This window comes from Mesoplodon bidens, assembly GCF_964165515.1.
Source record: "Mesoplodon bidens genome assembly, chromosome: 12".
Classification (NCBI taxonomy): Eukaryota; Metazoa; Chordata; class Mammalia; order Artiodactyla; family Ziphiidae; genus Mesoplodon; species Mesoplodon bidens.
In genome coordinates this window covers 35,685,467-35,700,895 of record NC_138168.1, presented here as the reverse complement: position 1 = coordinate 35,700,895, position 15,429 = coordinate 35,685,467, and the positions used below count along the sequence as shown (strand labels likewise).

Here is a 15,429-nt window from a genome sequence, read left to right as displayed (position 1 = left end):
TAGACAAAAATGTCATTAGTAAACAAAGACCATTTTATTTCTTCTTTTCCAAGGTGTATCCTTTTATATATTTTTCTTACCTTATATTGCTGGCAAGGACCTCTAGTGTGGTGTTGGAGTGGTATAATAGACATCCTTGCTTTTTTCCTGATATAAGGGGCAGCGCATTCAGGCTTTCACACATAAGAATGATAAGAGCTGTAGGTTTTTCATAGATGCTTTTCATCAGGTTGAGGAAATTCTCATCCTTAGTTTTTTCTGAGAGATCTTATCAAGAATGGGTATTGGTATACCTTGATTCCTGGCCCAGAGAAAATGAGATAATAAATGTTTGTTGTTTTATAAGAAAAAAGAATGGGTATTAAATTTTACTGAGTGCTTTTTCTGCATCTATTAAAATAATCATATATTTTTTAACCTGCTGAAATAATGAATTGTATTAATGGATATTCTGAATAACTTTAGTGAACATATTTGATTTACAATAAACTGTATGTATGTAAAGTGTAATATCAGTTAAGTTTTAACATATGTATACACTTGTAACACCATTGCCACAGTCAATATGATGAATGTATCTGTCACCCCTAAAAGTTTTCTTGGGCCCCTTTGTAATCCCTCTCTCTGGACTCCTTCCCCAAGCCCCGCCCCAGGGCTACCCCTTACCATTTTTTGCCACTATAGATTAGTTTGCATTTTTTAGAATTCTGTATACAGTTGACCCTTGAACAACACAGGGTTTTGGGGCACGAACCCTCCCCAAAGTCAAAAATCTGCATATAACTTTACAGTCAGTAGGCCCTCCAGATCCCGGGTTCCACATTTGTTGATTCAGCCAACTGAGGATCGTGTAGTACTCTAGTATGTATTTACTGAAAAAAATCTGCATGTGAGTGGACCCATACTGTTCAAACTTGTGTTGTTCAAGGGTCAACTATAAATAGAATCATACAACATATACTCTTTTTTTGGTCTGGCTTCTTTCACTTGGCGTAGTTATTTTGAGATTCTTCCATGTTGTATGCATACATTGATTTTTGAAAGTTAAGCCAATCTCTTGAAGTTTCTGTTATAATGGTGATTGTCAGACACTTTGACCACTTGTGATGAATTGTTGGGAACAAGTTCTTCAGCTTTCCTCTGGCTTTTTTTCCCCTTCAGTATCTTATTTTGCAATAGTTTTGAGACTCACAAAAAGTTACAAGAAGAGCACAGAGTTCCTGTGTACCCTGCATCCAGCTTCCATCAGCGATAATATCTTATAGCAGTGCATTGTGAAACATTAACATAGTACTATCAACTCTGGCATAGATCTTATTTGGGTGTCACTAGTTTTTACATGAACTCTTCCCTGAAAGGTTCAGAGATGCTATAGAGTGATTCTATGTCTCCATTCTCATTCACACCCATTAAAAAAAAATATTTATTTATTTCGTTGCATCGGGTCTTAGTGGCTGCAGGCGGGCTCTTTAGTTGAGGCTCAAGGGCACCTTAGTTGTGGCATGCAAACTCTTAGTTGCGGCATGCATGTGGGATCTAGTTCCTGGACCAGGGGTCGAACCCAGGCCCACTGCATTGGGAACTCGGAGTCTTAAACACTGTGCCACCAGGAAAGTCCCTCTTTCATGCCCACCTTTTTGCTTCCTTTATTCCTTCATGTTGCTAACTAGTATTGATGTGCTGAGCTTTCTTTGGGTTTTGTCCATGAAGAAATTACACACACACACACACACACACACACATATATTCCTAGTTTTGTGATATTCTGTGGTGTGTCATGTACCTTAAGGATGCCATCAAAGTCTCAAGATAAGTTGAAAGTTCAGGGACTTCCCTGGCAGTCCAGTGGTTAAGACTCCTGCTTCCACTGCAGGGGGCACGGGTTCAGTCCCTGGTTGGCCTGGTCGGGGAACTAAGTTCATGATTGCATGGTGGCACAGCCAAAAGAAAAGATGAAAGTTCAGTATGCTATAGTATTCTGGGTATGTTCTTCAGTGTTATCTTCTAATTTACTAATTTACCCTTCAACTGTGTATAGTTTAGAGTTTATCCTATTTTTTGTATTTTTATATCTGTAGTTTTATTTTCTTATTTCTAATATTTTAATTTGCTATCTTATATCTACATGTTCTTATTTAAATTTTTTTGTATTTTTTGTAGTATCTGGGCTTTTATTGGCAGTTATGCCTTTATTTTATGTTTTTGGACATTCTCAACATATTTATGGCAACACCTTTGGGACAGTTCTATACAATTTATTTGGAGTGAAGTAAATTCATTTCAGTTGTTTTTAACATTAGATTTCTTTATGTGTTTTATAATCCTGGATTGTAGCCTTCTTTGGAGTGAATTTTTTGTTCTTTCGCTCCTGTCTTCAACTCCTTTGCCTTCTCCCATCCCCTCCCTTCCTCATATCCACCTCCTCTTTCTGCCTAAAAATTTTACATTTTATGATAGCCTCACCCCTTCCCTCCAGGCTGGTCTTGGAGATCCAGCTCTCTTAATGATTCAGTTACCATGCTGCCCTGGTTAGCAGATGGGAGAAGAGTCTGTAGAAGGTTTGGCTCAGGTTCAGGTCCCTAGGCTGTGCCTGTGTTCTGTTGTAGCCTTAGGTAACACTTGCCTAAGGGCTTCCTTTCAGGCTCTTGGTAAGATCAACCATCCTTAAACAATGATCCTGGCTCTGGTCTCTGTCTGAAGTACTTTTAGTTTTCTTTACCCTTCAGGGCTGAGCTCTTTCAGGCCTAGAGCCTGTCAAGTCTGTGTTTTAGTCTGCCTACAATTTCGTGTTCTAATATTTTTGTTCTGTGAGATTTTTTTGTATGGAATCCCACTTAAGCCTTTTTTGTTTGTTTGTTTTCTCTTTTTATATTTTGTTATGTTTGGAGCAGAGAGAGTTTTTGGATTATGAACAGACTGATTCATCTGCACCCAGAAGACATCTCCATGAAGTCTCTTGTTTTAAATTTCTTTGTCTTGGCAGTCTGTTCCTGTTTTATGAGTGTGTATACATTTTCCTCTTAGAATTTGAGATTTCTGAAAGTTCTCAACTCTTTCCCACAGTAACACTTTTACTAAGGCACAGTTCCTGTGAATGTTTAGAGTTTCCCTTGTTTTGAATAGGGTGAATTTTTTCATATATTTAGTGATTTTTCTATGTTTATCCTTTAAGTTTGAAGGTCTCTTTTGGTATTTATTGGTAGCTCAGATAGGCTCCATTAGAGATTCTATAAGTCATCATATGATTTGTTCCCCAGCCCTAAGTAAAAGAAGAAAGAAAAAAAATCTAGGTTTATTAAATTTTCTTCAGTGGTTTAGAAGGCAGTAAGTGCTTTGTGCATGGTTGAGATGGAGCTATAGGTAGAGACATGGTGGAGACAGTTTCTCCTTTGTTTGGGAACTATTTCTTCCTGTGTAAATAATCTCTTGCTTTTCTTTTGGTTATATAAGGTAGGAAGATAATAGATCACAGTAGCTTGGGTTTGAATACTGTTTTTTTACCTGCTATGTGACCTTGCAAATTAAATAGTCCCTCTGAACCCTCAGATATAAGCTAAAGAAAATAGTACACTCCAAGCTTGTTTCAGGATTATGTGAAGCTTAACATATGCACTGTACTTGGCATGTAGTAGTTGCTTAATAAGTGTTTAGCCATGTTATTCTCAGTGTACTGAAGATCTCATCCTAATTGGAATAGTAATCACATTTTGTCTTTTTATTTATAGAAAGAGGAGTAAATTGAATCTTTGAGTATGTTATTTCAAGGTGATTTTAAATAATAATAATATATTGTTGATAAAATGATTGTTCTTTTTTTTCTTTCCTGTTTTGTTTTTAAATCATAGGGCCCCTGGATTTAAAAGCTTTCAACAACAGGACAGTCAGGAGCTTCTTCATTATCTGCTCGATGCAGTGAGGACAGAAGAAACAAAGGTCAGGTTTCTTTGTGTTTATCACATATTCTCTTTAAGAAGAGGGTACGAAACTGAAGGAATTTTTACCAAAATTTTAATGTACGTTTGAGAGTAATTTGATTTTTTTAAAAACTTCAATTTACTCTTCTCTTCCCCCCACTTTTTTGCCCCTTCTACCAGAAGATTATTTTTTCACTCTTTCACAACTCTGTTACCCTTTACTAGTTAATGCCCTTTGGCTATAAATAACAGAAATTAATTAATACTAGCTTAAATAAAGAAAAGGGAATCTAATAATCCAAATAAAGGGGGATATAGGACAGGAAGGTTCTCAGGAATCTGGGAAGTATTCTCCTTTTTCCCCCAGTTTCTATGGCTCTATAGATTTTCTTTACCCATCTCTCTGTGGACAGAGTAGTTTCTTTGCTTCCCTGTCTGAATGGTAGCACCTGACCACCATGGCTTGCTGCTTGTGAATCCCAATTCTAAATTCCCAAAAGAGGGAAGTCCCATTATCCCATGTTGGATTGCAGTCCACTCAGGAACCAGGAAATTGGGGTCCCAGCCTCCTGGATCGGGGACTGTTTCTGAGTAAAAAAGGACTGGTTAGATTTCCCAAACAGGGTTTATTGTAATCCTGTCCCTTAATTGATTGGCTGTTGGTTGACTTTAATATTAAATTAGTTATATTCACCTTCTTTGGTGGGGTCCTATGCAAATAGTATACAATTTTTCAGAGATAATACAAGATATTAAAGATGAAAGATATCGAATACACAGCACATATCCTCCACTTCCTCCCTTTCTCTCTCATAGCAGACCCTGTTAATCATTCATAACGGTTCCACTGAGTCAGGGTTCAGTCTCAGAATCATTCTCAACATAGCACTCTGGGCAGCCCCTGCCAATCATAATTGTTAATAACAGGTGAAATCCTGTTTTCTGTTCAAGGTGAATACCCTTCTTAATCTAAATATTAATGTGGTAGTAGAGCAACCAGGTGAAAATGAAGTGCTGATATGTTTGTGGTAGGTGTTTACTATGTTACTGGGCAGGGTGGACCCTCCTTTTTTTTTTTTTCTGTATGTTAATTGCTGTGAAGCGGATTTTATTTTATTTTATTATTATTTTTTTTTGCGGTACGTGGGCCTCTCACCGTTGTGGCCTCTCCCGTTGTGGAGCACAGGCTCCGGACGCGCAGTCTCAGCGGCCATGGCTCACGAGCCCAGTCGCTCCACGGCATGCGGGATCCTCCCAGACCGGGGCACGAACCCGTGTCCCCTGCATCGGCAGGCGGACTCTCAACCACTGCGCCACCAGGGAAGCCCTATTTTTTTATTTTTTTAACATCTTTATTGGAGTATAATTGCTTTACAATGGTGTGTTAGTTTCTGCTTTATAACAAAGTGAATCAAGTATACATATACATATATCCCCATATCTCCTCCCTCTTGCATCTCCCTCCTATCCTCTCTATCCCACCCCTCTAGGTGGTCACAACCTCCTTTTTTAAAAAAGAAAAAAATTCTACTTTGTTTGAATTGTACATAACATTGTAGTGTTTCTTTACTCCTAATGGCCAGTTTTCAGTGAAGAGAGAGTTATGGTTCTAATATTTTTTCGTAAATTATCTTAAAGAATGAGTTAATTATACCCTCCTGCTACCAAACAGTGTATATTACAATCCTATCCTTAATTGGCTTTGTTAGACTTTCATATTAAATTAGTTGAATTCAACTTCTGAAAGGTGTCACTCCCTTTCTGCCATCTATTTTTATGTATTTTGATTATGAACCCTACTACCTTCTATTTAGATTTACGTCTATCATCTCTCTTAGATTGTGGTCTCCTCAAGGCATGGTATCCCATGTGCCTTGCACACAGTAGTGCTCAGTGAATGTTTGTTGAATATGGTGTCTGTGCTTACCCCCTGCCCCACGCCCTGTTTTTTTTGTTGGCCACGCCTCATGGCTTGTTGTATCTTCGTTCCGAGACCAGGGATCAAACCTGTGCCCCTGGCAGTGAAAGCACCGAGTCCTAACCACTGGACCACCAGGGAATTCCCTGTGCTTACCCTTTAAATGGACAGTATTTCTTGAGAATTTGAATTGGGAAGAAAACAGTCTCTTAAATGATTTATACTAGCTAGTTACTTGGGGATTTGCTGTTATTTTGAATATGTTATAATTTGAATAAACTGTTAAATTGACAGGGTAATTCTGCCTTATGTTTTACCTGTAATTTGTTTTGAAAAAAGTCAGTAAAGAGATTTGTAATTAGTTAAATAAGTTTGGGGACATTAACACAATCCCCCTGAGCTAATATTTGATCACATTTTCTTAGATCTAGAAACTGATATCAAGAATGGAGATTCAAACTTAAGTCTTTCTGACCTCCAAACTAATTATCTAATTTTATCCAATACTGCTTATTAAAGTTTAATTTTAATGCTTGGTCATCAGTGACTAGTATAAATAACCCATTTTTTAAGCTTGCTATTTAAAATTTAATCATAATTATTTCACTATTAAAAAAAGTATTAACTCTGATTTAATAACTATGATACATTGATACTCTTATTGAAGGGGTCAATGCAAGGTAATAAGGTGGAAAGAGATGCTCTGTCTTTGTGTTATGAGTAGTAAATGCATTTTGACCTTCTGAGCCTACAGATGACATAGTAGTTACTTTAGGATTAATTCAAACCATCAGTTGCTAGAATAATTTTTTTTCCCCTATGATTTGCAAGATACATTTGCTACATGGTGGTCATGTATCATTGTAAATGGAATTAAAAGTCACTCTTTACAATGTTTTTCTCTGTTGATATTACAAATAAAACAATAAAATCTATCCCTATAATTTTTTTTCTGTTTTACTTTTATTACCTGATGGCATTCTTTGTTACAATTAAATTATTCTTTTGTCATAATGATGCATTATGATTATTCACAGTATCTTGAAAACTCAGGCAGTACAGCAGGAAACATTGGTTTTTGAAAGCTCTTATCTTTCTTCCTTTATTTGAGGGTTTTAGATGGTGTGGCAGAATTAAAATGTCAAGTCCGTGGATCTATTCAGTCTCATAAGCGAGGACAGTCGTGCCAGTCAGTTACAGTGAGTACCCAAGCAGGAGCTGCATTGTCTGGCCTGGGAACTCCGCAGATGTTAATCGGGCTGCTGTTGTAGTTTGTCTCTGCCATGTGTTTTTTGATTGAAGGAAGGCTACAGCGGTATGTCTGCCACCAGACTCTTCTAGTGATGATTAAAAACTACTGACCTCTTTTCATATTGTTTCATTAGGGTCTTTTTCTTATGACTCTGAAGTCGAGGAATATAACTCACTGAGTAGAGAGAGCTAAAGGGATCATTTGTGCAAAAATTCTAAATTTTTTATGTGTGAAATAAACAAAATCAAATTCACAATAAGAACTTCTTTTATAGGCAGGCTTTTTACCTTAGAAATATATGCTTCTTTACTTTTTTCCTTTTAATTTGAGCTATCTCTAAATTAATGATAATTATATTTGCATTATCAAAGATATATCACTTTAATACATTACTGGGTAGGATTATTTTAAAGGTAGAATATCTCAGCTAACTTAAATTATGAGTGTTTGCATTATTTTTGAAAGAAGTTTAACATGGAGATTTGAACTAGTCGAACATGGGTACTGCTAAATGATTAATGTGCCGTGGTTGTTAGTCACTCCCTAACCAAAGTCTTTCTTTTTTAAACCTAAATGGTTCAAAGCACAACAATGAAAGGTTGGAGATGGACCTAAGCCTATTTATTTTATTCAGCTTGATGAACTACCTATTAACTAACTCTTTAACAGTTTAGAGCAGAGAATATAAATTTGTGGCTAGGATAAAATAAAAAAGCAAAAGTCTAATAGTTTAAAAGTCAATAATTTAAACAGCTTAATTGTTTTTACCCTTTTTTAAAAGTGTGATATCATAGCTTACATTTTAGAGTATGGTAAAGGCTCATTAAATTCTATTGAAAGTCGTCTGAATGTTCAAAATTGTAGAATAAATTTACAGACTTCTAAGTTGAATTAGAGGCTTTATCTTTAGTGGCTGGAGAGGCTTTTTACAGTTATATTAAATATTTATAGGTGAACATGGGTATTTATTGACATCTTTTATTTAAGTCCATTAAAATTTCTCTTACATGGAATTTACACCATTCTAATTTTCATATTTTAGTTTAATAAGTTCTCTGTTCAAGGTATAAAAGTCAAGTTTAGCTTAGACAATATCCAAATTATATAAACTTTCAAGTTTATTGAGTCTGAATTGGAGATTATTTCAATATTTAGTAGCTTCTGGGACACATTATTTCAGTTTCCTTCACATATAAGTATATTTCAGGAGAGTGTGACATGATATGGATTGCTGTATGTTCACTTTTATACCCTACTTTGTATATATGTAAGGTATACATTGCATTAACTTTCAAAATAACACTTGAAGAGAATAGTGAGCAGTTCTAGGAAATAAAATGTGCTGATCATAGGCTAGTTAATAAACAAAACTCACTTTCATAATTATTGGGGGAGGGTGTTAAAAACTTATTGTAAAACATATCACACATACAGAAGAATGTGTACCAATATACATATAGTTTAAAGCATAATATTATTATAAGTATTATTAGCACTTCTCCCTATCACCAACCCCAGAGTTAAAAAAAAAAGAAAAAGAAAAAGAAAAAGAATGTTATTAGTACCATAAAAACGACCTACTTCTTTTTTTCAAATACTTCTTCCTCATCTGAGGCAACCACTATTTTGACTTTTACAGAAATCATTCCACTGCTTTTTCTTATACTTTTTGAGAGCTACCTCTGTATGTTTAAATAATATATTGTTTAGTTTTATAAAACTGGGGGGGCTTCCCTGGTGGCGCAGTGGTTGAGAGTCCGCCTGCTGATGCAGGGGACACAGGTTCGTGCCCCGGTCCGGGAAGATCCCGCATGCCTCGGAGCAGCTGGGCCCATGAGCCATGGTTGCTGAGCCTGCGCGTCTGGAGCCTGTACTCTGCAACGGGAGAGGCCACAACAGTGAGAGACCTGCGTACCGCAAAAAAAAAAAAAAAAAAAAAAAAACTGGGTAGCAAGCACAAACCTATTGCGATTATTGGATGAAGCTTCCCCCCAAAAAGATGAGAGAATCTCTGGAACATAGTCTGGCTTTGGCTTCCCAGAGTTTACAAGAACTCTTTCTGGGGAAGTCAGTAGGCAAGATCATGAATGTGTTCTGAGCCACGCCTGTCAAAGTCAACTGGCAGAGGTGTAGAAGAGACAAGGTACTAGCTCTCTGATCCCAAAAGGTTGGAGACTGCTCTGTATTGTATTTTCTTCTTCTGAGTTCATCATGGCGCACCTCATGGCTGTCAGGAATAGGCCCGAGCAGAACAATTCTGAGGGGTAATGTGTATCCTCTGCTGATCCAGGCAGCAGGGCATGGAGGGGAGAATAACATTAGCAGCTCATTCCCTGTATGTTCTGTTCTCAGATTAAAAACATGGTAAAATGGCAGAAGAGATCTTGGTGTCAACAATACGTCCATATCCTAAGTGTCACTGCTCCGTTCTGGATTGGTTGCCTCCCACATTAGATGTGTAGGCATCATTCTGGAATTCTTCCTTACTGTGGTCCTGCAAATTCCCTTTGCCTCTCTTATGTGTTGGCCCTGCTGTTGCCTGTAAACCACATTATTGTCTTTCTTGGTTTATGCTCTCTTTTGGTGGTGTGTATATATATATATATTTTTTTTTCCTTTCTTTTTTCAAAAAGTGGCATTTACTATATATGCCCCTTCCTTTTTATCAGGTAGGATATTGTAGCAATCTTTCCATATCAGAAAATAGGAAGTGTCCTTTTTTTTTTTAACCAATTCCTTTTTAACCAATTCTAACCATTTCCTTATCGGTTATCACTTATATGTTGTTTCCAGTGTTTTTGCTTTTATGAACAATGCTATGATGAATAATGTATATATGTTATTTTGCATGTGTGTAAGTATATCTGTATAAATATAGAAACGAGATTGCATGTATGTGGAATTTTGATAGCTATTACCAAATTGTCCTCCATAGGCATACAATTTTCACTCTAGCTGCAACGTAACATATATGGAGAGTGTTTTCCAATAACCTCCCCAAAATACTGTTGTATCAACACCCCTCACCCCACTGTTAAAATGTGAATTAAAGAAGATTAAATTCATCCACTAAGTAGGACCATAATTAGTGTAAAAGATGATAATTTATTAGCTTAAATGTGTTTATTTTTGGAATATATATAGTTTTATTCTGAGTTTTTTGTGAGGTTGGATCTTTCCTAAAACACATGCAAGAGATGTGGAACCATAAACCCTATCATTTACTAAAAGCTGCTAATGACTTTAACACATGATTGTTATTGACAACTAAATTAAAATAAAACAACAATTAAGATTTGGGCTCTTCTTCTTGCTGTGGAGAATATTCTGGACTTTAGTCATCTATGTATATAAGTAAAATAATCTACATGGAGGTCATAGTGACCAGTTTAATAGCTTCTTATATATTTATATTAAGATTTTCTTCATAGGTAAGAAATTTCCTATGGTCTATTTGTTACTTTTTGTCCTAATTAAGGAGTAAATCATTTTAGGGACAGAGTGGGGGAGAGGGAGGGAGGGGGCAGGAGACCAGGAGAGATAGGGGAGAGAAGGGAAAAGGAGAACTTACTCTAAACCTATAAGCAAAATGAGACTAGGCTGCTTGCTTTTTGTCGACTGAGGAAAATGCTTTAAACCCAAGAGAGAACCTAAACTTGGGAATCTTGACTTTTGTTTGGGGGAGAATTTGGCATTAGAGCATTATTCATTAATGGAATTTTAGAACTAGAAGAAAGGACATATTTGATTTTTTTTTAAATTCAGGCATTTTATTTTACTAGGGAACTGAGATCCACTGTACCTTGCTGTTCGAAAGTCCTCCTCTTATTAAGAGGATGAGGCTTGAGTTGATTGGCACTAAAACCAGATTCTATTTACAGGAACACAAAATAATGCTTTGAAAGAATATATTCTAGTATAGATTCTTAATAAATTCTTATTACTTTGTTTTATAGCGAATACAAGCTGGCATTCTCAAAGCATTTAACAACCCAACTACTAAAACTGCTGATGATGAAACTAGGAAAAAAGTCAAAGGTATGTTGACTCTTTCACTATTAAAACTTTTTTCTAGAAGAAAATATTGTAAGTTTCTTTTCGGGGCAGGGAAAGGAATTGAGCATTATGTGAACTAATGGCCTTAAAAGGAGGGTGTACTTACTCTTGTGGCTGAAAGATAGTCTAATGAGTCATCGAAAGAAAATGTTAGAATCCATGTGAATTTTAAAAAGTAAAACTAATATCAAATATACAGATTGACACTGATGCCCTTAAGTAAAGTATCTTATGGGAGACTTGAAAGGTTGTTGAAAGTAGCAGCCTCGCTTAGAAGTTCACTTTTATCACATTGTATCATTTTGCAGTTGAAGTGTGCTTAGATAGGTGGATTTATGGATATTGTCTAGTCTTAACTAGACAAAATGCTTCAGTGCTCCAAAAATTCCTGCAAGGAAACCATTATTTATGAGAGTACTATTAAATCAAGCATACATGTCTACTCCTAATGTTGACTCTTCATCAGCCAAAATATGAGGCAGAAACAATGATTAACTAATCAAAGATGATAATTTACAGTGATCAGTATTTAAGTGTGGATTTATATCCCATGTTATTAACGATTTACCTTGTCTGGAAAGTATATTCTGCCTTGAGATAGTAACTAGTGGTAATGTGTAGTCATCATTTATAGAAAATGTTTAAAAATATCATTTGTATTTTACTCTCTTTTTTAACATCTGGTTTTTTTTGGTAGCATTATGTGTACATACTACACGTCTGTAATTTATAAACAAATATACATACATTATGATTGTATATGACAAAACTTTATGTGCAGTTAAAGGTTCAAGATTTTGAAAAATACACACTCTCAAGTATACTTGTTCTCTTGTTTTCAGATAGTGCCATCTAGTGCATGTTTAGAATAACTGCTCATTTATTGCTTCACTTCTTTCCAGTTTTGTAATCTTAACCTATTTTCAATCCCTTGTACAATTTTTGTTAATGAAACATCTTAGTTTAACATAACTTCTAAATAGTTATCATCATAATTAATAAATATTTATTGATATATCCAGATAAAAGTCTGCTCCGTCATTCAGTGCTTCAAGTAATGTTCTAAAATGTTTTAAAACGTTTGCATGAAATTTGAAGGTAGCGATCCAAAAAGGATAGAAGAAAAGTTTGAAAGAGGAGTGAATAGGTTTTTTTAATATGTTTTTCCCCATGGTTTACTATGGAAAATTTCAAACTTCCATTAGAGAGACTAGTATAATGAAGACCATGTACCTGTGTGCCCATCACCCCGCTTAAATTACATTCAATTCATGGTATTTTATGTTTCATCTGTTCTCCCCCAACTACATATTATTTTGAAGCAAATCATAAGTATAATTTTCTTTTATTTATAAATATTTCCCAAAGAGAATAATTTTAACATTTTTATGTAACAGGAGTTACATATATAACTGAGTTATTAATTGCCATGTTAGTTCTTTATCCTATGCAGTGTTTACTTGTCTTTTACTACTCTGTTGTTGCCATAGTTATGGTTCTGGCATCTGTAGTCCTAAATCATAATCTCTTTTCCCATCCCTCTATCTACCTCTAGGATAGGCACAGAGGCTTTAAAGGGTTTAGTTGGAGCAGTTGAGTGTGGTATGAATAGTGGTTAATACTCTACTTATTTTACCTCCTAAGTTTAAGAACAGTTTGCTATTTCTTTGAGACTACAGTAGTTGATAGTCACATTTTCTCTGTGAAATTGTAAAGGAGAAACACATTATAACATCATATAGTGAAATATATTATTAAATATGGTCCTGGATATCTGCCTTATTCAGATTTCTTTTGATTCAATGGAAAAAAAAGCCTGTTACATTGTTAGGTTAATGGTTGACATGTTTTTTGCATTAAAAGTATTATTTTTACAGCATATGGAAGAGAAGGTGTGAAAATGAACTTCATAGATCGTATCTTTATTGGTGAATTAACTAGCACAGTCATGTGTGAAGAATGTGCAAATGTAGGTACTTTGGAATTCACTTCAACATGGAATAGATTATGGTCACACTGTTTTTATTGTTTTCTTTCACATGTAATCATCAGCAGTCATTTATTTTTATTTGTCACACATGACTACACAGTAGTTTGTAAGTCTTTTAAAAATATATCCTTCACTCCTAGAAAATAAACATAATGTATAATTTTTTTAAGTAAATGTGTTATCTAACTTTTCCTCTTGACTCACCTGTGAAGTTCATTTAGCCTATTTTAATATGCTGCAATGTGTTAGCTACTCATTTGGATTGAAAACGAAAGAGAAACTTCTGCGAAGAGAGTAACTATGTTAATATAATTATGCATTGCCCTAAATTGTAACCCCAAGAGAAATAATTTAATGTCATAACGTAATTTAGGCTGATCTACTTTTTTTTTTTTTTTTTTTTTTTTTGGTACGCGGGCCTCTCACTGCTGTGGCCTTTCCCGTGCGGAGCACAGGCTCCGGACGCACAGGCTCAGCGGCCATGGCTCACGGGCCCAGCCGCTCCGCCGCATGTGGGATCTTCCCATACCGGGACATGAACCTATGTCCCCTGCATCGGCAGGCAGACTCTCAACCACTGCGCCACCAGGGAAGCCCCTGGCTGATCTACTTTTAAAGTTTACATTTATTTGACTTGTTGGAGTTGTTTTTAAGCAGACTTGACTCATCTTTGAATTTAGTGATAATTTTCATTTTGAATGCCATCTGTACTTTAATAACTTCTTAAAGAATGTATAAATTTTTATAGGTTTCCAGTTGCTTGGTAAGGAATATTTCTGAAAGCATGTGGCGTATGATAGGTTTCAACTTCTGTCAGATTTTAATCATAAAAGAGAGTCTTTATGTCCATCTTCCTGTCCCAGATTATGGAGTACCTTTCCCCTCGAGTTTTATAAAGTCAGGATTATATATTATATCTCCTTCTAGCCTGTCATACTGAAGCACAGAATGTGTCATCATGATATTACGGTTGACTCTTGAACAACATAGGTTTTAACTGCAAGGGCCCACTAATACGCAATTTTTTTCAATAAATGCTATCAATACTGCAGTACCACACAATCTGCATTTGGTTGAATCTGCAGATGCGGAACCCTGGATACTGAGCACCAACCGTAAAGTTATACTCTGATTTTTGACGGTTGGGTGGGATGGGGATCAGCATCCCTAAGCCCCACCTTGTTCAATGGTCAAACCCCACTTAAATTTTTAGTGTATTCAACATAGAAGTTGATTTCTTTTCCACAAGCTAGAGAGTATTTTTTAAAATAGAATTATCCTAAAGAATCTACAAAACACAGTCAAGCTCTCTGGCTTTTTTCATGGCTTTTTCTTAACATTTCATATTTTATTTATGTTATGGCCATAATTTCACCAAAAATATGTTTATATCTTCAGTTAATCAGTTTTATTAAACACAGTTTATTTTAAAGTTACTTTATGTATTACAGGTTAGTCATATTAACAGTATTATAAAATTCACCTGGGTTGCATTTATTGATGTTTTGGGATATCTTGTTTTGATTAACAATATGTGTTGCTATACCCAATTAAATTACTGTTTGTTCCAGGAACGTTTTTTTTTTTTTTTTTTTTTTTTTTTTTTTTTTTTTGCGGTATGTGGGCCTCTCACTGTTGTGGCCTTTCCCGCTGCGGAGCACAGGCTCCGGACGCGCAGGCCCAACGGCCATGGCTCACGGGCCCAGCCGCTCCGCGGTATGTGGGATCCTCCCAGACCGGGGCACGAACCCGTGTCCCCTGCATCGGCAGGCGGACTCTCAACCACTGCGCCACCAGGGAAGCCCCTCCAGGAACGTTTTTTAACTTAAGATTTTAGTTGCCTGGGAAGTTTGATTTCTTTAAGACTTTACAAAACTACATTGTCTATATTAGAATTCTAACTGAAGTTCTCAATATGTTTTCTTTTTAAGATCTCCACAGTAAAAGATCCTTTTATTGATATTTCACTTCCTATAATAGAAGAAAGGGTAAGGAGAAAAAAACTTAAGTCTTTTTGTGAAGGGCATTTATAAATTCATACATTTAGGCATTTGTTGAGTATATTATCAGCTGTCTGAGCATCATTACTTTTTATATACAGTAATTGAGTTTGTACAGTGTACGTGATATTGGAGTTTGTGTATGTATGCGTAAAGTATGATATAGTTCTTCTTTTATATATATATAAATTTATTTATTTATTTTTGGCTGTGTTGGGTCTTTGTTGCTGTACGCAGGTTTTCTCTAGTTGCGGCGAGCGGGGGCTACTCTTTATTGCAGTGCGCGGGCTTCTCATTGT

The 15,429-nt window shown here is 35.8% G+C and overlaps 1 protein-coding gene across 8 annotated transcripts in view; it reads left to right on the top strand.

Annotated features, from left to right (window-relative positions):
• Nucleotides 1-15,429, top strand: part of USP45 (ubiquitin specific peptidase 45) — a gene marked incomplete at its 3' end in the record, with an annotated part of 68,640 nt that overhangs the window by 38,253 nt on the left and 14,958 nt on the right. For all 8 annotated transcript variants that reach the window (XM_081250431.1, XM_081250433.1, XM_081250429.1 and 5 more), the window contains exons 9-12: nucleotides 3,846-3,933; nucleotides 11,041-11,122; nucleotides 13,018-13,109; nucleotides 15,062-15,118. In XM_081250431.1, the coding sequence (XP_081106557.1) occupies nucleotides 3,846-3,933; nucleotides 11,041-11,122; nucleotides 13,018-13,109; nucleotides 15,062-15,118 (319 nt within the window). The remainder of the gene's footprint in view (nucleotides 1-3,845; nucleotides 3,934-11,040; nucleotides 11,123-13,017; nucleotides 13,110-15,061; nucleotides 15,119-15,429) is intronic.